Source organism: Nerophis lumbriciformis, linkage group LG01 (genome assembly GCF_033978685.3).
Source record: "Nerophis lumbriciformis linkage group LG01, RoL_Nlum_v2.1, whole genome shotgun sequence".
NCBI classification, from domain to species: domain Eukaryota; kingdom Metazoa; phylum Chordata; class Actinopteri; order Syngnathiformes; family Syngnathidae; genus Nerophis; species Nerophis lumbriciformis.
This window is the reverse complement of record NC_084548.2, coordinates 65,743,751-65,767,500: the sequence shown is the minus strand read 5'-3', so window position 1 is coordinate 65,767,500 and position 23,750 is coordinate 65,743,751. Positions and strand designations below refer to the sequence as shown.

At 43.1% G+C, this 23,750-nt stretch overlaps 1 protein-coding gene across 1 annotated transcript in view; it reads left to right on the top strand.

Annotated features, from left to right (window-relative positions):
• Positions 1-23,750, top strand: part of itpr3 (inositol 1,4,5-trisphosphate receptor, type 3) — a 152,268-nt gene that overhangs the window by 86,201 nt on the left and 42,317 nt on the right. The window contains exons 28-38 of the mRNA XM_061924344.1: positions 87-161; positions 4,531-4,650; positions 6,162-6,284; positions 6,359-6,559; positions 6,632-6,747; positions 6,809-6,944; positions 9,830-9,955; positions 10,023-10,148; positions 10,232-10,352; positions 15,065-15,395; positions 15,569-15,677. Coding sequence (XP_061780328.1) covers positions 87-161; positions 4,531-4,650; positions 6,162-6,284; positions 6,359-6,559; positions 6,632-6,747; positions 6,809-6,944; positions 9,830-9,955; positions 10,023-10,148; positions 10,232-10,352; positions 15,065-15,395; positions 15,569-15,677 — 1,584 coding nt within the window. The remainder of the gene's footprint in view (positions 1-86; positions 162-4,530; positions 4,651-6,161; positions 6,285-6,358; positions 6,560-6,631; positions 6,748-6,808; positions 6,945-9,829; positions 9,956-10,022; positions 10,149-10,231; positions 10,353-15,064; positions 15,396-15,568; positions 15,678-23,750) is intronic.

Genomic DNA, 23,750 nt, shown 5'->3' with positions numbered 1-23,750 from the left:
ACTGCTTCTTCTCCTGAGGGTAGAGTGATGACATCATAGTGACATAAGTGTGTCCTGCTTGCTGTGCTGCCCTGTGCATCCTCCAGGGAGCAGCAGAGGACGCGGCTCCCAAGAAAGAGAAAGGCGAGAAGAGCAACGAGAACTATCAGAACGTCAAAGAGGTCAGGAAACATCAGCAGTCTGTTGTCGTCTGTCAATCACTCAGTGTGGGCGGGACAATGTGTTTGTTTGACCTTTTGACCCGCTGGTCCTGTGCAGCTTGCAGCTCCTTGTCAGTGTCTGAAGTTATTTGTGGGTCTTTGACTTCCTCCTCGCCGTGTGATCCGCCATGTCATTGTGTTACTCCTCCAAGCTAATCGCATCATCTCACCACCTTCACGCTCACGCATCCACTTCCTGTCCGTTTGCAAAGATCAAGCTATGATCTCGCTGCTTTTATTCTTAGGTGCCAGCCTGCCTCAAAGTGAAATATCTCTGTTGGTTGCCCTGCACTTGCTGTGGTTAAGTCGTGTCCGTGTAAAGCCTAACCACCAATGGTTGTTTTGTTCTTCTCAGAAATGGAAAGAGTAGTGTATCCAACACCAAGGCTTGTGGAACTCCAAAAAATTCTCAGCTTTAATTTAATATTTTATCTACTTTTACAGTACAAACCCCGTTTCCATATGAGTTGGGAAATTGTGTTAGATGTAAATATAAACGGAATACAATGATTTGCAAATCATTTTCAACCCATATTCAGTTGAATATGCTACAAAGACAACATATTTGATGTTCAAACTGATAAACTTTTTTTTTTTTGCAAATAATCATTAACTTTAGAATTTGATGCCAGCAACACGTGACAAAGAAGTTGGGAAAGGTGGCAATAAATACTGATAAATGCTCATCAAACACTTATTTGGAACATCCCACAGGTGAACAGGCAAATTGGGAACAGGTCGGTGCCATGATTGGGTATAAAAGTAGATTCCATGAAATGCTCAGTCATTCACAAACAAGGATGGGGCGAGGGTCACCACTTTGTCAACAAATGCGTGAGCAAATTGTTGAACAGTTTAAGAAAAACCTTTCTCAACCAGCTATTGCAAGGAATTTAGGGATTTCACCATCTACGGTCCGTAATATCATCAAAGGGTTCAGAGAATCTGGAGAAATCACTGCACGTAAGCAGCTAAGCCCGTGACCTTCGATCCCTCAGGCTGTACTGCATCAACAAGCGACATCAGTGTGTAAAGGATATCACCACATGGGCTCAAGAACACTTCAGAAACCCACTGTCAGTAACGACAGTTGGTCGCTACATCTGTAAGCGCAAGTTAAAAATCTCCTATGCATGGCGAAAACCGTTTATCAACAACACCCAGAAACACAGTCGGCTTCGCTGGGCCTGAGCTCATCTAAGATGGACTGATACAAAGTGGAAAAGTGTTCTGTGGTCTGACGAGTCCACATTTCAAATTGTTTTTGGAAACTGTGGACGTCGTGTCCTCTGGACCAAAGAGGAAAAGAACCATCCGGATTGTTTTAGGCGCAAAGTTGAAAAGCCAGCATCTGTGATGGTATGGGGGTGTATTAGTGCCCAAGACATGAGTAACTTACACATCTGTGAAGGCGCCATTAATGCTGAAAGGTACATACAGGTTTTGGAGCAACATATGTTGCCATCCAAGCAACGTTACCATGGACGCCCCTGCTTATTTCAGCAAGACAATGCCAAGCCACGTGTTACATCAACGTGGCTTCATAGTAAAAGAGTGCGGGTACTAGACTGGCCTGCCTGTAGTCCAGACCTGTCTCCCATTAAAAATGTGTGGTGCATTATGAAGCCTAAAATACCACAACGGAGACCCCCGGACTGTTGAACAACTTAAGCTGTACATCAAGCAAGAATGGCAAAGAATTCCACCTGAGAAGCTTAAAAAATGTGTCTCCTCAGTTCCCAAACGTTTACTGAGTGTTGTTAAAAGGAAAGGCCATGTAACACAGTGGTGAACATGCCCTTTCCCAACTACTTTGGCACGTGTTGCAGCCATGAAATTCTAAGTTAATTATTATTTGCAAAAAAAAAAATTAAGTTTATGAGTTTGAACATCAAATATGTTGTCTTTGTAGTGCATTCAATTGAATATGGGCTGAAAAGGATATGCAAATCATTGTATTCCGTTTATATTTACATCTAACACAATTTCCCAACTCATATGGAAACGGGGTTTGTACATTCGAATTTAATTTTTTCTCAGTAAATAAACACAGTGGACCTTGGGCTTACGAGATTTTAATATGAGGTGTCTCTCAGTTGATCGTCAAGCTTCAGGTTGCGAGCAAAAATGTTGGTTATGAATTGTCACAGTGGGCCCTCGCCAGCATTAGCTCATAGCTAGAAATCAACAAAACGTTGAAGGAAGTGAGTGTGAAGAAGTGCAGTGCTCAAAAGAAGTCGATGAAAATTCTAGAAGCAAATCATCAAAAAGTAGATGAGGCAAATTCCTGAAGGAATTGCGTTTGAATGCTCCAATGCTGAAGTTGAAGTGAAATGCTGACAGAATTAATGTAAGAATAGTTTGAATGTTGGAATGATTTCAATGTTGAAGAGTTTGAATTTCCAGGAAAAACTGATATTGGTTTGGAACTTGGGAAAGTGTTAGTTGAATGAGTGGAATGTGTTGAAGGTGGAATTGTTTGAATAGGTTGAAAAATGTGGGATGGATCATTTTGAATGGGGAAAAGGTCCCTGAAAACTGGGAATTCTTGGAAATCCGAGAATGTTTCTATGATTGTTGAAAGAGAGAACACAATTTTGAACAGGCCGAATATTTTGGAGTTGGAACGGTTTGAATTGGATGAAAAATGTGGGAATTGTGGAACTTAGAAAAATGTCACATTCATTTCAATGGGAATTTTGGGAAAAGCGGGAATTTTTTTAAACATGTGTTAAAAGACTTGAATGAGCTGAATTGGTTGGTGTTGGAATTGTTTAAATTGGTCAATAAATGTTGAAGTATTAACCGTTTTTAATTGAAAAATTATATTATGGAGTTTCGGGAAAACCGGGAATTTTTGAAGTTCCTAAACCAACTTGTTTTTTTGTCCTGACTATGAGGAATGTTTTGACATTGCAGTGGTTGAAACGGGTTGAAAAATGTGAAAGGAGTCATCGCATTAAAAAAGGTTGAAAATATGGTTAGAAAAAAGCAGGAATTCCTGGAAATTTGTTGAATGTGGAAAAGTGGTTGTTTGAATTTCCAAGATGAATTGAATGTGTTGAAGGTGGAATGGTTTGAATCGGTTGAAGAATGTGGGAATTGTGGAAGTTTGAAAAATGGCCAATTCATTTTGAATGGGGAAAATGTCCCTATAAACTGTGAATTCTAGGAAATCTGGGAATTTTTTTAATAATTGTGGAAAGGGAGCACACAATTCCTGAACAGCCTGAATGTTTTGAAGTTGGAACGGTTTGAATTGGATTGAAAATGTGGGACTAGTGGAACTTGGGAATTTCATGAAAATTTGGGAATTCCGGGAAAAGAGGGAATTTTTTTATCAAATGTAAAAAAAAATAATAATAATAATAAATAAAAAAAAGTAAATGTTCTGAATGAGTTGAATTGGTTGGTGTTGAAATTTTTAAAAATCGGTCGAGAAATGTTAAAGTAGTAACATTTTTAATTGAGAAATGGTATTATGGAATTCCTGGAATGCTTCACTGTAGGAGGATACAATAGCTCACCGGCATCACCACTAATGACGCAGTTCCTTAATGTAAACAAATGCCACTGTAATGATACCAAGTACAAGAGCGAATATAGTCGATACTACTATGATAACATCAATATTTTTTATCGTCACAAAATCCATTTTCCTTTCTTTTAAATTCATATTATGTTTATAAACTCAGGAAATATGCCCCTGGACACATGAATATGACCAACGTACGATCCTGTAACTACTTGGTATCAGATCGATACCTAAATGTGTGGTATCATCAAAAACTAATGTAAAGTATCAATGATTATTACATTTTAATAGAAGTGTAGATAGAACATGTTAAAACAGAAAATAACCAGATGTTAACAGTAAATGAACAAGTAGATTAATAATCAATTTTTACAGTTTGTCCCTCATAATGTTGACAAAATAATAGGTAGATAAATGACACAATATGTTACTGCATACATCAGCAGACTAATTAGGAGCCTTTGTTTGTTTACTTACTACTAAAAGACAAGTTGTCTAGTATGTTCACTACTTTATTTAAGGTCTTAACTGCAATAATAAACATGTTTCATGTACCCTAAGACTTTTTGTTAAAATAAAGCAAATAATGCAATTTTTTGTGGTCCCCTTTATTTAGAAAAGTATCAAAGTATAGAAATACATTTTGGTATTGGTACCAAATTATTGGTATCGGGACAACCCTAATTTAAATTGGCATCTGAGGCACCACTGTCATGTGTTCCAAGGTCCAACTGTCCCAAAAGTGTCATTCAAGTGTACTTATTATACGCTTGGATGATCTTTGTGTTGCCGTAGATCCAGGAGAGGTTGAACAAAATGTGCAGCAGTGGTGTGTGGAAGAAGCAGCAGAGGCTGCTGAAGAACATGGGAGCTCATAAAGTCATGTTGGACCTGCTGCAGGTCTCCTACGACCAGGTGAGAACATGCTAGTGTTACAAATAGGGATGTCCGATAATATCGGACTGCAGATATTATCGGCCGATAAATGCTTTAAAATGTAATATCGGAAACTATCGGTATCTGTTTCAAAATGATCGGTATCGGTTTCAACAAGTAAAACGCCGCTGTGTACACGGAAGCAGAGAGAAGGACAGAGCGCCAATAAACCTTAAAGCAGTGGTTCTTAACCTTGTTGGAGGTACCGAACCCCACCAGTTTCATATGCGCATTCACCGAGCCCTTCTATAGTGAAAAATAACATGTTGTTTTTTTCAAATTCAAGACAGAGTTATATGTTTTTGGTAACACTTTAGTATGGGGAACATATTCTAAGTAACAAAGACTTAATTTAGAGTTATTTGGTTAGGATTAGGGTTAGAGGGTTAGGGCCAGGGTTAGAGGGTTAGGGTTATAATAAGGCCGTGACGAATAAGGCTATAATAAGTACTTAATAATGACTAGGTAAGAGCCAATATGTTACTAATTTGCATGTTAATAAGCAACTAATTAATGGTGAATATGTTCCCCATACTAAAGTGTTACCATGTTTTTTTACTGGTGCACAAAATGAACCGTGCATGAACATCATCTTGTTCAAACAACAAAACCAACTCAACAAATTACACACCTGCAAATCAGTCTGACTTCTGCTGTTGCCGTATCCGTAACACGCCGATAGGGAGAAGTTTTTATTTACACGATGAGTCGGGTGTGTTTTGACCTCCGCCGAACCCCTGAGCCCGACTCACCGAACCCCTAGGGTTCGATCCAACCCAGGTTAAGAACCACTGCCTTAAAGGCACTGCCTTCGCGTGCCGGCCCAATCACATAATATCTACGGCATTTCACACACACAAGTGAATGCAATCCATACTTGGTCAACAGCCATACAGGTCACACTGAGGGTGGCCGTATATACAACTTTAACACTGTTACAAATATGTGCCACACTGTGAACCCACACCAAACAAAATGACAAACACATTTCGGGAGAACATCCGCACCGTAACACAACATAAACACAACAGAACAAATACCCAGAACCCCTTGTGGCATTAACTCTTCCGAGACGCTACAATATACACCCCCCGCTACCCCCTAACCCCCGCCCACCTCAAGAGAGCATGTCCCAAATTCCAAGCTGCTGTTTTGAGGCATGTTAAAATAAATAATGCACTTTGTGACTTCAATAATAAATATGGCAGTGCCATGTTGGCATTTTTCTCCATAACTTGAGTTGATTTATTTTGGAAAACCTTGTTACATTGTTTAATGCATCACAACAAAATTAGGCATAATAATGTGTTAATTCCACGACTGTATATATCGGTAGCGGTTGATATCGGAATCGGTAATTAAGAGTTGGACAATATCGTATATCGGCAAAAAAGCCATTATCGGACATCTCTAGTTACAAATGGTCACACAGAAAAGTCACCAGGACAAGTTTCAACAGCAGTTCAAACTCTTGGCTCTTGTGTCTGCAGAACGATGTGAAGATGCAGGAGATCATCAGGTACGCTCACCTGTTCCTGCAGAAGTTCTGCATGGGGAACCAGGAGAACCAGGCTCTGCTGCACAAGAACCTCAGTCTCTTCCTCAACCCCGGGGTAAGCTGGTTTCCGATTGGCCCGCGCAAGGTCCTTCGTTCGCCACCATGCCGATCACGGCTCCTCCCACTCAGCTGCTGGAGGCGGAGACAGTGCAGCACATCTTCTGCAACAACTACCAGCTGTGCACGGAGATCTCGGAGAGCGTCCTGCAGCACTTCATCCACTGCCTGGCCACGCACGGACGCCACGTCCACTACCTCAACTTCCTGCACACCATCATCAAGGCCGAGGGGAAGTACGTGAAGAAGTGCCAGGATATGATCATGACTGAGGTGAGGTCGCCCCCCCCCCCCCCCCAAGCCGCGTGAACTTTCCCAGTGTGAAAGGACCATGTGTGTCTGCAGCTGACCAACGCTGGCGAGGACGTGGTGGTCTTCTACAACGACAAGGCCTCCTTCAACGTCATGCTAGAGCTCATGGCCGAGAGCAGGGAGGGCGTCGGCGACAACAGCCCGCTCAGGTAACCCCGGCGTCCACTTCCTTGCGAGACGGCTTCCGGCATGTTCCCTTCCCCCGCGCAGGTACCACATCTCTCTGGTGGAGCTGCTGGCGGCGTGCGCCGAGGGCAAGAACGTCTACACGGAGATCAAGTGCACGTCACTGCTGCCGCTGGAGGACATCGTGCGAGTGGTGACGCATGAGGACTGCATCACCGAGGTCAGTGGCGGTGTCATGGCTGTTCTTTCAAAATTGGACTCTGACGCCGGTTAATACATCACAATCCTCAGCCAGCATGCTAATGTGACCTTAGCTCAGGGGTGGACAATTCATTTTTACCGGGGGCCGCATGAGCAACCCGAGCACTGCTGGAGGGCCACACCGACAATATTTTAATTAAATTTTGCTCAAATAATTTTTGATATACCTTAAGGTAAATAATAATAATAATAATAATTTCATTTGACTTAAAGGCCTACTGAAACCCACTACTACCGACCACGCAGTCTGATAGTTTATATATCAATGATGAAATCTTAACATTGCAACACATGCCAATACGGCCGGGTTAGCTTACTAAAGTGCAATTTTAAATTTCGCGCGAAATATCCTGCTGAAAATGTCTCGGTATGATGACGTCTGCGCGTGACGTCACGGATTGTGGAGGACATTTTGGGACAGCATGGTGGCCAGCTATTAAGTCGTCTGTTTTCATCGCAAAATTCCACAGTATTCTGGACATCTGTGTTGGTGAATCTTTTGCAATTTGTTCAATGAACAATGGAGACAGCAAAGAAGAAAGCTGTAGGTGGGAAGCGGTGTATTGCGGCAGGTGTTGTGCCGGATAACGCACCCCCGCCATAGAATGCACCCCCTGACTGTTGTGCCGGATAACACAGCCGGTGTTTCATTGTTTACATTCCCGGAAGATGACAGTCAAGCTTTACCATTGGCCTGTGGAGAACTGGGACAACAGAGACTCTTACCAGGAGGACTTTGAGTTGGATACGCAGACGCGGTACCGTGAGTACGCATGCAGCTGCGGCTTCCAAACATTTGATCGCTTGCCCGTACGTGCGTACCGCTATGTGCATGTCACGTACGTAACTTTGGGGACTTTGGGGAAATATATGTGCTGTATGAACTTTGGGGAGGTGAACGGTGCTTTGGGCTGTGGGATTGAGTGTGTTGTGCAGGTGTTTGAGTTGTATTGGCGGGTTATATGGACGGGAGGGGGGAGGTGTTTGTTATGCGGGATTAATTTGTGGCATATTAAATATAAGCCTGGTTGTGTTGTTGCTAATAGAGTATATATATATCTTGTGTTTATTTACTGTTTTAGTCATTCCCAGCTGAATATCAGGTCCCACCCGCCTCTCACAGCATCTTCCCTATCTGAATCGCTCCCACTGCCCTCTAGTCCTTCACTCTCACTTTCCTCATCCACGAATCTTTCATCCTCGCTCAAATTAATGGGGAAATCGTCGCTTTCTCGGTCCGAATCGCTCTCGCTGCTGGTGGCCATGATTGTAAACAGCAGATGTGAGGAGCTCCACAACCTGTGACGTCACGCGCATATCGTCTGCTACTTCCGGTACAGGCAAAGCTTTTTTATCAGCGACCAAAAGTTGCGAACTTTATCGTCGATGTTCTCTACTAAATCCTTTCAGCAAAAATATGGCAATATCGCGAAATGATCAAGTATGACACATAGAATGGACCTGCTATCCCCGTTTAAATAAGAAAATCGCATTTCGGTAGGCCTCTAACTTAACTTTATACAAAAGCAGATTGCTTTTGATTGTTTTATTTTTAACACTGTCTTACACAACACTTCCTGATGTATAATACAATGCAAAAATTTCTGTCACTTTATCCTGCATCCTCTTTAAAAGTCCAACATTTTCCCCCGTCAGATTTGGACAACATCTGTTGTCACACCTGCCAGCTTGTCCCATTTCAGTCCTAACATGTCCAAACACGCATTTACCTATGTGAACAAGTCATTACCTGTGGTTGTCTCTTTAATTGACTGCATGGCTGCCAGCTCCTCTGTGATTTGAAAGTCTGCAGTTATCCCACGTAAGAAGATGAGCAGCTGGGCGGTGTCACGTACATCGCAGCTCTCATCCAAAGCCAGCGAAAAACAGTCAAAGTCGGCCGTTCTGTTCTTCAGCTGAAGCTCCAAGTTTCCAGCGATGGTCTCAACCCGTCTCGTTACAGTGCGTCGGGAGAGTGACACGTTCTCAAATGCGCTTCTCTTCTCCGGGCATATCAGCGCAACAGAGTCCAAAGCGCACTCCTTAATAAACTCTCCGTCAGAAAACGTTTTACTTTTTCTGGCGATTTTGTGAGAAATGACGAAACTTGTCCTGACACCTGCATCTCTGGGGGTGTGAAATTTGGCAAAAAGTCCTTGTTGGGTTTGCAGTTTTACCATCAACGCATCAGCCTCCCTTGCGCGCGCTTCATCAGACAGATTCCGGTATTTTTCCTCGTGCTTCGTCGTGTAGTGGCGATTAAAATTATATTCTTTAAACACAGCAACCTGTGTAAATTAAATTAAGCACACGGCTTTACCTTTAATTTCTGTAAAGAAATACTTGGCAGTTCATGTCTCGTTGAAAACACGCCATTCGTCATCAACTTTTTTCTTTTTAGCGTCTCGGGGGTAACCGTGCATCACTTGTCGCTGTGCACCTTCACTCACAGGTTACACACGGACATACGCCCACAAGTAACACTTTTCAAAAATAAAAGCAGCACAGTTGTATTGCACGCACGACATAGATGTTTTTTAAAATTTATTTTGTCATTTGTGATTGCCGCTGTTCACATTCACTCACAATCGCGCACGAGCATACGTCCACACGGAAGTAATACAAATAACGCTTTTCAAAACAAAAGCAGCACCGTTGTATTGCACACTCGACATGGATACTTTTTAAAATGTATTTTGTAATTTATGATTGGCCTCACGCGGGCCGGACAGGGACGCTCAAAGGGCCGGATGTGGCCCGCGGGCCGCAGAATGCCCAGGTCTGCCTTAGCTGCTCTTACTCTGTATTAAACATAAGCCTGAGTGTGTGACGTCGTGCTTGCAGGTGAAAATCGCCTATGTCAACTTTGTCAACCACTGCTATGTGGACACAGAAGTGGAGATGAAGGAGATCTACACCTCCAATCACATCTGGAAGCTCTTTGGGGACTTCACTGTGGACATGGCCCAGGTGAGCGCCTCGTTCCACTTCCTGTTTCACCTTTGACCCGGCCACTCAGCAGGTATGGTCCTTGCAGGTGTGCAACAAGCGGGATAAACGTCTCTCCGACCCCATCCTGGAGAAATACATCATCAACGTGGTCTTCGACACCATCAACGCCTTCTTCAGCTCGCCCTTCTCCGAGAACAGCACCTCGCTGCAGGTCAGCTTTAGCTCCGCCTCCCCTGAGGTGAACAGGAAGTGCGCTGGCCGGTGAGTCTGACTCCTCCCCTTTGTCGTTGTCAGAGTCATCACACTATCGTCACCCAGCTGCTGCAGTCGTCTGTGCGCCTGCTGGACTGTCCCTGGTTACAGCAGCAGCACAGAGCACAGGTGGAGACCTGCATCAAGACCCTCGCTGTCACAGGTGACGTCCCAAAACTTAAGACCACCATTAGACTCCAAACATAAGACCACCATTACACCCCAAACATAAGACCACTATTACATCCCAAACACAAGACCACTATTACACCCCAAACACAAGACCACCATTACACCCCAAACACAAGACCGCTATTTCACCCCAAACATAAGACCATCATTACACCTCAAACACAAGACCACTATTACACCCCAAACACAAGACCACTATTACACCCCAAACATAAGACCACCATTACACCCCAAACACAAGACCACTATTACACCCCAATCACAAGACCACTATTACATCCCAAACACAAGACCACTATTACACCCCAGACACAAGACCACCATTACACTTCAAACACAAGACCGCTATTTCACCCCAAACATAAGACCATCATTACACCCCAAACACAAGACCACTATTACACCCCAAATAAAAGACCACCATTACTCCCACAAACACTCACCCAAAGACCACAATTACTCCCACAAACATTCACCCAAAGACCACCATTACACCCCAAACATAAGACCACCATTACACCCCAAACACAAGACCACCATTACACCCCAAACATAAGACCACCATTACACCCCAAACACAAGACCACCATTACTCCCACAAACACTCACCCAAAGACCACAATTACTCCCACAAACACTCACCCAAAGACCACAATTACTCCCACAAACATTCACCCAAAGACCACATTAAGCCCCCAAAGACCACATTACGCCCCCATTACGCCCAAAAGCAGGCACCCAAAGACCATACCTTCAAAGATCGCAAACAGACCCACAAAGACCATCATCATCATCATCGGCGGTCACTCGTGGTCGACTATGACTGTCCTCCTTCCTGGTCCTTGTGGGTCTTCAGGTGGGCGTGGAGGCCGATTCTGGACCCGATTATTCTGGGGCAATGTGGACAAGGGAATGTAGTGGTGGTGGGTTTGGGTTGGGCCTGTTTGGTGGATGCTCTCTCCTTTCTTAGTCTGCGCTTGTCTTGTGCAGCATGGCGGAGGTCGTCATTATATTGCGCGGCACCCTCACAGACAAGGTTTCTCCACATCGTCCTGTCTTTTGCCTTGACTTCCCAAGACTTAAGGTCTATGCGACACTTTGTCAGGTTTGCCTTGATGTTATCCTTAAATCTCTTCTTTTGACCTCCCGGGGCCCGTTTCCCTTCAACAAGCTGGGAATAAAGGACTTGTTTTGGGAGGCGAGAGTCAGGCATGCGGACTACATGGCCAGTCCATCTGAGTTGGTTTTGGGCTATCGTGGCAGTGATGGTGGGCAAGCCAGCCTCCTCCAGGACGCTGGTGTTGGTGCGTCGGTCCTCCCAGCTGATCCTGAGGATTTTTCTGAGACATCTATGATGGTAGGTCTCGAGTGCCTTTAAGTGCCTGCTGTAGGTGGTCCAGGCTTCTGACCCATACAGAAGGGTGGGGAGCACGACTGCTTTGTAGACCAGGATTTTGGTCTTTGCTTGGAGGTCACGGTTCTCGAAGACTCGCTTCCTCAGCCTTGAGAAGGCCCCACTGGCACAGCTGAGGCGGTGGTGAATTTCATCGTCAATGACAGCTTTAGATGACAGGAGGCTCCCGAGATATGGGAAGTGGTCCACATTTTCCAGTCGGATTTTGTCAATTGACAGGTTTGGTGGCAGGACAGGCGCACTACTGTTTGGTGGTGATTGGTGGAGGATTTGGGTTTTCTTTATATTGATGGCAAGAACAAGCTGTTTGTATGCCTTCGCAAAAGCAGACAGAGTGCACTGTAGGTCCTCTTCTGAGAGGGCTATGAGGGCATTATCGTCTGCATACTGCAGCTCCATGATGGATATGGTGGTGGTTTGACCTTTAGCCCTGAAACGGTTGATGTTGAGGAGTTGACCGTCGGTTCTGTACATTATTTCGACTCCCTGGGGCAGATGTATGTTTGTGAGATGAAGGATAGTAGCAACAAAAATGGAAAATAGTGTTGGAGCGATGACACATCCCTGTTTTACACCTGTGTCTACCCTAAAGGGTTCCGTTTCATCTCCACTGCCACTGAGCACTGTGGCTGACATGTTCTCATGCAGTAGTCTCAGTACCCGGATGTATTTATCTGGGCAGCCAATCTTGGACAGAACCAGCCAAAGTGCCTGACGGTTAACCGAGTCGAAGGCTTTGGTGAGGTCTATGAAGGCCATGTATAGTGATTGGTTTTGTTCCCGGCATTTTTCTTGCAGTTGTCGTGCGATGAAAATCATGTCTGTGGTGCCTCTGCTTGGGCGAAATCCACTCTGAGACTCAGGAAGCACGCTTTCTGACAGGGGGGTGAGTCTGTTGGCCAAAACCCGAGCGAGGGCTTTCCCTATGGTGGACAGGAGAGAGATGATAATTCCCACAGTCTGCCTTGTCTCCTTTCTTAAATATGGATACAATTAGGGCATCTCTGAGCTGTGCAGGGATTTCCTCTTCTTCCCATATTTTGAGAAGCAGGGCATGGATGTGCTTGGTAAGATCGGGTCCGCCTTTCTTCAGGACCTCTGCTGGAATGCCGTCGGGCCCAGCAGCCTTGTTGTTCCTCATCTTCCCAATGGCATCCTGCAGCTCATCCAAGGTAGGTGGTTCTCCCATGCTTTCATCTGTGGGTTGTTGTGGGAGTTGGTCAAGAGCCTCCATCTCAGGTATAGTGTCCCTGTTTAAGAGGTCCTCATAGTGTTCTTTCCACCTGTTTGAAATTGCGTCCTTGTCCTTCAGCAGCAGCAGACCATCCTTTGAGCGAAGGGGGGTTAGGCAGCGGTGGCTGGGACCATACACCACTCTTGTGGCATCGAAGAAGCCTCTCGTGTCTCCAGAGTCAGCAAGCTGCTCGATCTCCAGAGCCTTCTTTGCCCACCACTGGTTCTTCAGTTTCCTAACCTGTGTTTGGACAGCTGCCTTCGCTTTGGCGTGGGCTACTCTTTTCACTTTGCAGTGGATGTCATTTTGCCAAGTGATGAAAGCTTGCCGCTTGTTGTCAATTAGTTGCTGGATCTCAGTGTCGTTCTCATCACACCACAAACACTCACCCAAAGACCACAATTACTCCCACAAACACTCACCCAAAGACCACAATTACTCCCACAAACATTCACCCAAAGACCACATTAAGCCCCCAAAGACCACATTACGCCCCCATTACGCCCAATAGCAGGCACCCAAAGACCATACCTTCAAAGATCGCAAACATCCCCACAAAGACCACCATTACGGCCACAAACACGCCCCCAAAGTCTACATTACACCCACAAAGGCCACCATTACGGCAACAAACACGCATCCAAAGTCTACATTATGCCTCCCAAAGTCTACATTACACCCACAAAGACCACCATTACGCCCACAAACAAGCACCCAAAGACCACAAACACGGCCCCTAAGACCACATTACGCCCCAATTTTGCCCACAAACATGTACCCAAAGACCACAAACACGCCTCCTAAGACCACATTATGCCCCCAAAGACTACATTATGCCCCCAAAGACCACCATTACGCCCACAAACACGGCCCCTAAGACCACATTACGCCCCAACTTTGCCCACAAACATGTACCCAAAGACCACAAACACGCCTCCTAAGACCACATTACACCCCCATTTTGCCCACGAAGATGCACCCAAAGACTATATTATGCCCCCAAAGACTATATTATGCCCCCAAAGACTATATTATGCCCCCAAAGACTACATTATGCCCCCAAAGACCACCATTACGCCCCCAAACACGTCCCCTAAGACCACATTACGCCCCCATTTTTGCCCACAAACACGCACCCAAAGACTACATTATGCCCCCAAAGACCACCATTACGCCGCACAAACACGCCCTCTAAAATCACCATTTTGCCCACAAACACGCACCCAAAGACTACATTATGCCCCCAAAGACCACCATTACACCCACAAACACGCCCCCTAAGACCACATTACGCCCCCGTTTTGGCCACAGATGCACCCAAAGACTACATTATGTCCCCAAAGACTATATTATGCCCCCAAAGACCACCATTACACCCATAAACACACCCGCTAAGACCATATTACGCCCCCATTTTGCCCACAAAGACGCACCCAAAGACTACATTATGCCCCCAAAGACCACCATTACGCCCACAAACACGGCCCCTAAGACCACATTACGCCCAAACTTTGCCCACAAACATGTACCCAAAGACCACAAACACACCCCCAAAGACTACATTATGCCACCATTACGCCCACAAACACGCCCCCTAAGACCACATTAGACCCCCATTTTGCCCACAAAGACGCACCCAAAGACTATATTATGCCCCCAAAGACTATATTATGCCCCCAAAGAATACATTATGCCCCCAAAGACCACCATTATGCCCACAAACACGTCCCCTAAGACCACAATACGCCCCCATTTTGGCCACAAACACGCACCCAAAGACTACATTATGCCCCCAAAGACCACCATTACGTCCACAAACACGCTCCCTAAGACCACATTACGCCCCAATTTTGCCCAGAAACATGCACCCAAAGACTACATTACGCCCCCAAAGACTACATTACTCCCACAAAAACCATAAACACACCCCCAAAGTCCACATTATGCTCCCCAAGACTACATTACGCCCCAAAGAGCACAATCACGCCCCAGAAGAGCACTATAACAAACATAAAGATAAGTGATGATGTTTCAGCCAAGAGTCGCTCCATCACACTTCCTCTGGACTTGGAGGCTCAGATCAGCGGCATGTTGTCCACCAGCGCCCTCAACTCCCTGTCACGCTCCAACCCCAACTACAAGTCCTCCTCGCGCTCCTCGCGGCCCGTCGCCACCGGCAACCCCTGGGACTACAAGAACATCATCGAGAAGCTGCAGGACGTCATCAACACGCTGGAGGAGCGCCTCAAGCCACTGGTCAACGCAGAACTCTCCGTCCTGGTGGACGTCCTCCACCAGCCTGAGCTCCTCTTCCTGGAAGGAACCGACGCCCGCCTGCGCTGCGAGTCTGGGGGCTTCATCTCCAAGTGAGACTCCTGGAGTGCAGGAGCAGTGCTCGGCTTTCCTCAAGTCATTGTTTGTTTGTTTGTTTGTGTGTTTGTGTGTGTGTGTGTGTGTGTGTGTGTGTGTGTGTGTGTGTGTGTGTGTGTGTGTGTGTGTGTGTGTGTGTGTGTGTGTGTGTGTGTGTGTGTGTGTGCAGGCTGATCCAGCACACCAAGGCTCTGATGTCCACAGAAGAGAAGTTGTGTATCAAGGTTCTGAGGACGCTGCAGGAGATGTTGATCAGAACTCTGGACTTTGATGAAAAGGTCAGCAGCAGAACATCAACACACATATTCAGTGTTAGGTGAACATCAACACACATATTTAGTGTTAGCAGAACATCAACACACATATTTAGTGCTAGCAGAACATCAACACACATATTTAGTGCTAGCAGAACATCAACACACATATTCAGTGTTAGGTGGACATCAAAACACATATTCGGTGTTAGCAGAACATCAACACACACATTCAGTGTTAGGTGAACATCAACACACATGTTCAGTGTTAGGTGAACATCAACACACATATTCAGTGTTAGGTGAACATAAACACACATATTCAGTGTTAGCAGAACATCAACACACATATTCAGTGTTAGGTGAACATCAACACACATATTCAGTGTTAGCAGAACATCAAAACACATATTCAGTGTTAGGTGGACATCAACACACATATTCAGTGCTAGCTGAACATCAACACACATATTCAGTGCTAGCAGAACATCAACACACATATTCAGTGCTAGCAGAACATCAACACACATATTCAGTGTTAGGTGGACATCAACACACATATTCAGTGCTAGGTGAACATCAACACACATATTCAGTGCTAGGTGGACATCAACACACATATTCAGTGTTAGCAGAACATCAACACACATATTCAGTGTTAGCAGAACATCAACACGCATATTCAGTGTTAGGTGGACATCAACACACATATTCAGTGTTAGCAGAACATCAACACACATATTCAGTGCTAGCTGAACATCAACACACATATTCAGTGCTAGCAGAACATCAACACACATATTCAGTGCTAGCAGAACATCAACACACATATTCAGTGTTAGGTGGACATCAACACACATTCAGTGCTAGGTGGACATCAACACACATATTCAGTGTTAGGTGGACATCAACACACATATTCAGTGCTAGCTGAACATCAACACACATATTCAGTGTTAGGTGGACATCAACACACATATTCAGTGCTAGCTGAACATCAACACACATATTCAGTGTTAGGTGGACATCAACACACATATTCAGTGTTAGGTGAACATCAACACACATATTTAGTGTTAGCAGAACATCAACACACATATTCAGTGTTAGGTGAACATCAACACACATATTCAGTGTTAGTTGAACATAAACACACATATTCAGTGTTAGGTGAACATCAACACACATATTCAGTGTTAGGTGAACATCAACACACATATTCAGTGCTAGCAGAACATCAACACACATATTCAGTGTTAGGTGAACATCAACACACATATTCAGTGCTAGGTGGACATCAACACACATATTCAGTGTTAGCAGAACATCAACACACATATTCAGTGTTAGGTGGACATCAACACACATATTCAGTGTTAGCAGAACATCAACACACATATTCAGTGTTAGGTGAACATCAACACACATATTCAGTGTTAGCAGAACATCAACACACATATTCAGTGTTAGGTGGACATCAACACACATATTCAGTGTTAGGTGGACATCAACACACATATTCAGTGCTAGCTGAACATCAACACACATATTCAGTGTTAGGTGGACATCAACACACATATTCAGTGCTAGCTGAACATCAACACACATATTCAGTGTTAGGTGGACATCAACACACATATTCAGTGTTAGCAGAACATCAACACACATATTCAGTGTTAGGTGGACATCAACACACATATTCAGTGCTAGCAGAACATCAACACACATATTCAGTGTTAGGTGGACATCAACACACATATTCAGTGTTAGGTGAACATCAACACACATATTCAGTGTTCGGTGGACATCAACACACATATTCAGTGTTCGGTGAACATCAACACACATATTCAGTGTTAGGTGAACATCAACACACATATTCAGTGTTAGCAGAACATCAACACACATATTCAGTGTTAGGTGGACATCAACACACATATTCAGTGTTAGCAGAACATCAACACACATATTTAGTGTTGGGTGGACATCAACACACATATTCAGTGTTAGGTGAACATCAACACACATTTTCAGTGTTAGCAGAACATCAACACACATATTCAGTGTTAGGTGGACATCAACATACATATTCAGTGTTAGGTGGACATCAACACACATATTCAGTGCTAGCAGAACATCAACACACATATTTAGTGTTAGGAGAACATCAACACACATATTCAGTGTTAGGTGGACATCAACACACATATTCAGTGTTAGCAGAACATCAACACACATATTCAGTGTTAGGTGGACATCAACACACATATTCAGTGTTAGGTGGACATCAACACACATATTCAGTGTTAGGTGGACATCAACACACATATTCAGTGTTAGCAGAAAATCAACACACATATTCAGTGTTAGGTGGACATCAACACACATTTTCAGTGTTAGCAGAACATCAATACACATATTCAGTGTTAGGTGGACATCAACATACCTATTCAGTGTTAGGTGGACATCAACACACATATTCAGTGCTAGCAGAACATCAACACACATATTTAGTGTTAGGAGAACATCAACACACATATTCAGTGTTAGGTGGACATCAACACACATATTCAGTGTTAGCAGAACATCAACACACATATTCAGTGTTAGGTGGACATCAACACACATATTCAGTGTTAGCAGAACATCAACACACATATTCAGTGTTAGGTGGACATCAACACACATATTCAGTGCTAGCAGAACATCAACACACATATTCAGTGTTAGGTGGACATCAACACACATATTCAGTGTTAGGTGAACATCAACACACATATTCAGTGTTCGGTGGACATCAACACACATATTCAGTGTTCGGTGAACATCAACACACATATTCAGTGTTAGGTGAACATCAACACACATATTCAGTGTTAGCAGAACATCAACACACATATTCAGTGTTAGGTGGACATCAACACACATATTCAGTGTTAGCAGAACATCAACACACATATTTAGTGTTAGGTGGACATCAACACACATATTCAGTGTTAGGTGAACATCAACACACATATTCAGTGTTAGGTGAACATCAACACACATATTCAGTGTTAGCAGAACATCAACACACATATTCAGTGTTAGGTGGACATCAACACACATATTCAGTGCTAGCTGAACATCAACACACATATTCAGTGTTAGGTGGACATCAACACACATTCAGTGCTAGCTGAACATCAACACACATATTCAGTGTTAGGTGGACATCAACACACATATTCAGTGTTAGCAGAACATCAACACACATATTCAGTGTTAGGTGGACATCAACACACATATTCAGTGTTAGCAGAACATCAACACACATATTTAGTGTTAGGTGGACATCAACACACATATTCAGTGTTAGGTGGACATCAACACACATATTCAGTGCTAGCTGAACATCAACACACATATTCAGTGTTAGGTGGACATCAACACACATTCAGTGCTAGCTGAACATCAACACACATATTCAGTGTTAGGTGGACATCAACACACATATTCAGTGTTAGCAGAACATCAACACACATATTCAGTGTTAGGTGGACATCAACACACATATTCAGTGTTAGCAGAACATCAACACACATATTTAGTGTTAGGTGGACATCAACACACATATTCAGTGTTAGGTGAACATCAACACACATATTCAGTGTTGGGTGAACATCAACACACATATTCAGTGTTAGCAGAACATCAACACACATATTCAGTGTTAGGTGGACATCAACACACATATTCAGTGCTAGCTGAACATCAACACACATATTCAGTGTTAGGTGGACATCAACACACATTCAGTGCTAGCTGAACATCAACACACATATTCAGTGTTAGGTGGACATCAACACACATATTCAGTGTTAGGTGAACATCAACACACAATCACACATATTTAGTGTTAGCAGAACATCAACATGCATATTCAGTGTTAGGTGGACATCAACACACATATTCAGTGTTAGCGGAACATCAACACACATATTCAGTGTTAGGTGAACATCAACACACATATTCAGTGTTAGCAGAACATCAAAACACATATTCAGTGTTAGGTGGACATCAACACACATATTCAGTGTTAGGTGGACATCAACACACATGTTCAGTGTTAGGTGGACATCAACACACATATTCAGTGTTAGGTGGACATCAACACACATATTCAGTGTTAGGTGGACATCAACACACATATTCAGTGTTAGGTGGACATCAACACACATTCAGTGTTAGCAGAACATCAACACACATATTCAGTGTTAGCAGAACATCAACACACATATTCAGTGTTAGGTGAACATCAACACACATATTCAGTGTTAGCAGAACATCAACACACATATTCAGTGTTAGGTGGACATCAACACACATATTCAGTGTTAGGTGGACATCAACACACATATTCAGTGCTAGCTGAACATCAACACACATATTCAGTGTTAGGTGGACATCAACACACATATTCAGTGCTAGCTGAACATCAACACACATATTCAGTGCTAGCAGAACATCAACACACATATTCAGTGCTAGCAGAACATCAACACACATATTCAGTGTTAGGTGGACATCAACACACATATTCAGTGTTAGGTGGACATCAACACACATATTCAGTGTTAGCAGAACATCAACACACATATTCAGTGCTAGGTGGACATCAACACACATATTCAGTGTTAGGTGGACATCAACACACATATTCAGTGCTAGGTGGACATCAACACACATATTCAGTGTTAGGTGGACATCAACACACATATTCAGTGCTAGCTGAACATCAACACACATATTCAGTGTTAGGTGGACATCAACACACATATTCAGTGTTAGGTGGACATCAACACACATTTTCAGTGTTAGCAGAACATCAACACACATATTCAGTGTTAGGTGGACATCAACATACATATTCAGTGTTAGGTGGACATCAACACACATATTCAGTGCTAGCAGAACATCAACACACATATTTAGTGTTAGGAGAACATCAACACACATATTCAGTGTTAGGTGGACATCAACACACATATTCAGTGTTAGCAGAACATCAACACACATATTCAGTGTTAGGTGGACATCAACACACATATTCAGTGTTAGGTGGACATCAACACACATATTCAGTGTTAGGTGGACATCAACACACATATTCAGTGTTAGCAGAAAATCAACACACATATTCAGTGTTAGGTGGACATCAACACACATTTTCAGTGTTAGCAGAACATCAACACACATATTCAGTGTTAGGTGGACATCAACATACCTATTCAGTGTTAGGTGGACATCAACACACATATTCAGTGCTAGCAGAACATCAACACACATATTTAGTGTTAGGAGAACATCAACACACATATTCAGTGTTAGCAGAACATCAACACACATATTCAGTGTTAGGTGGACATCAACACACATATTCAGTGTTAGCAGAACATCAACACACATATTCAGTGTTAGGTGGACATCAACACACATATTCAGTGCTAGCAGAACATCAACACACATATTCAGTGTTAGGTGGACATCAACACACATATTCAGTGTTAGGTGAACATCAACACACATATTCAGTGTTCGGTGGACATCAACACACATATTCAGTGTTCGGTGAACATCAACACACATATTCAGTGTTAGGTGAACATCAACACACATATTCAGTGTTAGCAGAACATCAACACACATATTCAGTGTTAGGTGGACATCAACACACATATTCAGTGTTAGCAGAACATCAACACACATATTTAGTGTTAGGTGGACATCAACACACATATTCAGTGTTAGGTGAACATCAACACACATATTCAGTGTTAGGTGAACATCAACACACATATTCAGTGTTAGCAGAACATCAACACACATATTCAGTGTTAGGTGGACATCAACACACATTCAGTGCTAGCTGAACATCAACACACATATTCAGTGTTAGGTGGACATCAACACACATATTCAGTGTTAGCAGAACATCAACACACATATTTAGTGTTAGGTGGACATCAACACACATATTCAGTGTTAGGTGAACATCAACACACATATTCAGTGTTAGGTGAACATCAACACACATATTCAGTGTTAGCAGAACATCAACACACATATTCAGTGTTAGGTGGACATCAACACACATATTCAGTGCTAGCTGAACATCAACACACATATTCAGTGTTAGGTGGACATCAACACACATTCAGTGCTAGCTGAACATCAACACACATATTCAGTGTTAGGTGGACATCAACACACATATTCAGTGTTAGGTGAACATCAACACACAATCACATATATTTAGTGTTAGCAGAACATCAACATGCATATTCAGTGTTAGGTGGACATCAACACACATATTCAGTGTTAGCAGAACATCAACACACATATTCAGTGTTAGGTGGACATCAACACACATATTCAGTGTTAGGTGGACATCAACACACATGTTCAGTGTTAGGTGGACATCAACACACATATTCAGTGTTAGGTGGACATCAACACACATATTCAGTGTTTGGTGGACATCAACACACATATTCAGTGCTAGCTGAACATCAACACACATATTCAGTGTTAGGTGGACATCAACACACATTCAGTGTTAGCAGAACATCAACACACATATTCAGTGTTAGCAGAACATCAACACACATATTCAGTGTTAGGTGAACATCAACACACATATTCAGTGTTAGCAGAACATCAACACACATATTCAGTGTTAGGTGGACATCAACACACATATTCAGTGTTAGGTGGACATCAACACACATATTCAGTGCTAGCTGAACATCAACACACATATTCAGTGTTAGGTGGACATCAACACACATATTCAGTGCTAGCTGAACATCAACACACATATTCAGTGCTAGCAGAACATCAACACACATATTCAGTGCTAGCAGAACATCAACACACATATTCAGTGTTAGGTGGACATCAACACACATATTCAGTGTTAGGTGGACATCAACACACATATTCAGTGTTAGCAGAACATCAACACACATATTCAGTGCTAGGTGGACATCAACACACATATTCAGTGTTAGGTGGACATCAACACACATATTCAGTGCTAGCTGAACATCAACACACATATTCAGTGTTAGGTGGACATCAACACACATATTCAGTGCTAGCTGAACATCAACACACATATTCAGTGTTAGGTGGACATCAACACACATATTCAGTGTTAGGTGGACATCAACACACATATTCAGTGTTAGCAGAAAATCAACACACATATTCAGTGTTAGGTGGACATCAACACACATTTTCAGTGTTAGCAGAACATCAACACACATATTCAGTGTTAGGTGGACATCAACATACATATTCAGTGTTAGGTGGACATCAACACACATATTCAGTGCTAGCAGAACATCAACACACATATTTAGTGTTAGGAGAACATCAACACACATATTCAGTGTTAGGTGGACATCAACACACATATTCAGTGTTAGCAGAACATCAACACACATATTCAGTGTTAGGTGGACATCAACACACATATTCAGTGTTAGGTGGACATCAACACACATATTCAGTGTTAGGTGGACATCAACACACATATTCAGTGTTAGCAGAAAATCAACACACATTTTCAGTGTTAGGTGGACATCAACACACATTTTCAGTGTTAGCAGAACATCAACACACATATTCAGTGTTAGGTGGACATCAACATACCTATTCAGTGTTAGGTGGACATCAACACACATATTCAGTGCTAGCAGAACATCAACACACATATTTAGTGTTAGGTGGACATCAACACACATATTCAGTGTTAGGTGGACATCAACACACATATTCAGTGTTAGCAGAACATCAACACACATATTCAGTGTTAGGTGGACATCAACACACATATTCAGTGTTAGCAGAACATCAATACACATATTCAGTGTTAGGTGGACATCAACACACATATTCAGTGCTAGCAGAACATCAACACACATATTCAGTGTTAGGTGGACATCAACACACATATTCAGTGTTAGGTGAACATCAACACACATATTCAGTGTTCGGTGGACATCAACACACATATTCAGTGTTCGGTGAACATCAACACACATATTCAGT